General features: G+C 33.7%; 1 protein-coding gene across 1 annotated transcript in view; it reads left to right on the top strand.

Annotated features, from left to right (window-relative positions):
* Positions 1 to 2125, top strand: part of ATP10D (ATPase, class V, type 10D) — a 59182-nt gene that overhangs the window by 27906 nt on the left and 29151 nt on the right. Inside the window, exon 8 of the mRNA XM_012639892.1 lies at positions 4 to 105. Coding sequence (XP_012495346.1) covers positions 4 to 105 — 102 coding nt within the window. The remainder of the gene's footprint in view (positions 1 to 3; positions 106 to 2125) is intronic.

The following is a 2125-nucleotide window of genomic DNA, read 5'->3' on the forward strand; positions in this document are numbered from 1 at the left end:
ATCCAAAATCCACCACTGGAGACTTTGTACATCATTGACTTCTTTATTGCATTGGCAATTTGCAACACAGTAGTGGTTTCTGCTCCTAACCAACCACGGCAAAAGGTAAGGTCTCTAGTGCAAACAAGAGTCACCTTCCAGAAGAGAACTTTGGGCTTCAATGTATCAGTACTGGTCTTGTCATATGGATAATAATAATAAATAATAGCAGCTGTATAACATTTATTCAGCATTTATTCTGTATTCTTCACTTACCATGGTCTAACTGAGTTACTGATATTAACATGTTTAATCTTCCCACCAACTCCGAGAGTTAGATACTATGACTCTACTCATCCTCATTTTACAGATGACGTTAAGTAATTTGCCCAGGGTCATGAGATCTCTTTGTGAGGAAAGTAGGATTTGAACCTGGAAAGAATGGCTCAGTGCTACTACCCTCAGCCTCTAGGAGGATAGCTGATGAGAACAGTTCATTTTGCTTTAGTTTTCTTACAAAGTTGAAGACTTCTGAGACCTCCAACATCATACGCACAACATCAAACAAAATATAAAGTATTGGATGCAAGATCATGTTTAATGATAATGTACCTTTTCATGTACCAGTTGGGTTAGTTTTAACTCAATCTAAAATCTAATACATCTATAATATCCCAAGGTTCTACAGTTCCTACAAAAGCTGGATTTTTGAAGTCTATTTATAGCTTAGAATTCATGGAAAAATTCATTTTCAATTAAGAAAAAGAACTGGTGTTACAGGCTGGTGATTCACCACTTTCTGTGCTAGCTTCCTTGTGTATAACTGTCTCCCATTTTACACACATCCACTTAAAATTCAATTTGCAGCACAACCCAATTAAATTTTAATTTTCCATCAGATCATTTTCTTTTGACAACTTCAGAGGTGATCAATTTTAACATAAAAATAATTTACTTCCAATTAAGCTGCCCTTGATCTGAAACTTTATTTTACAAAGTTTTGCCTAGAAAATTGCTCTTTGAAAAATTGATTATGTAGTTAGAGAATAAACCACCGGATGTTCTTTTTTCCCCTGCATGACACTTTTTCTCAATCATCTCTTTCCAAAGTAGGCATCGTTTGGTGTTCTCTGCTTAAGCAATATTATTGCCTTATTTCCTAAAGGATATAATACTCTATTGCTTGAAAGAAAATCCCTGTAGGCGTATAAGAGCCTAAGCTTCATGGCGTTTCAAGGTAATGATAGACAGTAGATAAGGAGCTAACCAGATTTCATGTGGAATTCAGAAACCTCATCTGTGATTGGGTTTCCACTCTTCATTTCTGAGTTGATGATAAGTTCAAAAATCAACCAGCATGAGATCCTCAAACAATCATAAAAGTTGTAATTTTTAGGAGAAAACTTCAATTTCCTGAGCATTTCTCAATGAGAAAATTTTAGGATCCAGTTAAAATTTAACACTAATCATGGTTTTCCATGATTTGTGTTAAATTCTAAGTTTAATCACTGATAAAACCCAAAAATAAAGCCAAATACCTGTAACCAAATGATCTTCAACAAAGCAGACAAAAACAAAACACAGGGGAAAGGAAACCCTATTCAACAAATGGTGCTGGGAAAATTGGATAGCCACATACAGAAGAATGAAACTGGATCCCTCTCTCTTACCATATACAAAAATTAAGACTTAATACCATAAAAATTCTAGAAGAAAACTTAGGAAAAACTCTTCTGGACATTGGCCTGGGCAAAGAATTTATGACTAAGACCCCAAAACCAAATACAACAAAAACAAAAATAAATAAATGATCCTTAATTAAACTAATAAGTTTTTGTACAGCAAAAGAAATAATCAACAGAGTAAATAGACAACCTACAGAATGGGAGAAAATATTTTCAAACTATATATCTGACAAAGGACTAATATCCAGAATCTACAAGAAACTCAAATAAATCAGCAAGAAAAAAACAAATAATCCCATTGAAAAGTGGGCAAAAGACATGAACATTTTTCAAAAGAAAACATACAAATGGCCAATAAACGTATGAAAAAATGTTCAACATCACCAATGATTATGGAAATGCAAATTAAAACCACAGTGAGATACCAACTTACCCTTGTCAGAATGGCCATTATTAAAAAG

This window comes from Propithecus coquereli, unplaced genomic scaffold (genome assembly GCF_000956105.1).
Source record: "Propithecus coquereli isolate 6110/MARCELLA unplaced genomic scaffold, Pcoq_1.0 Scaffold143, whole genome shotgun sequence".
Taxonomy (NCBI): domain Eukaryota; kingdom Metazoa; phylum Chordata; class Mammalia; order Primates; family Indriidae; genus Propithecus; species Propithecus coquereli.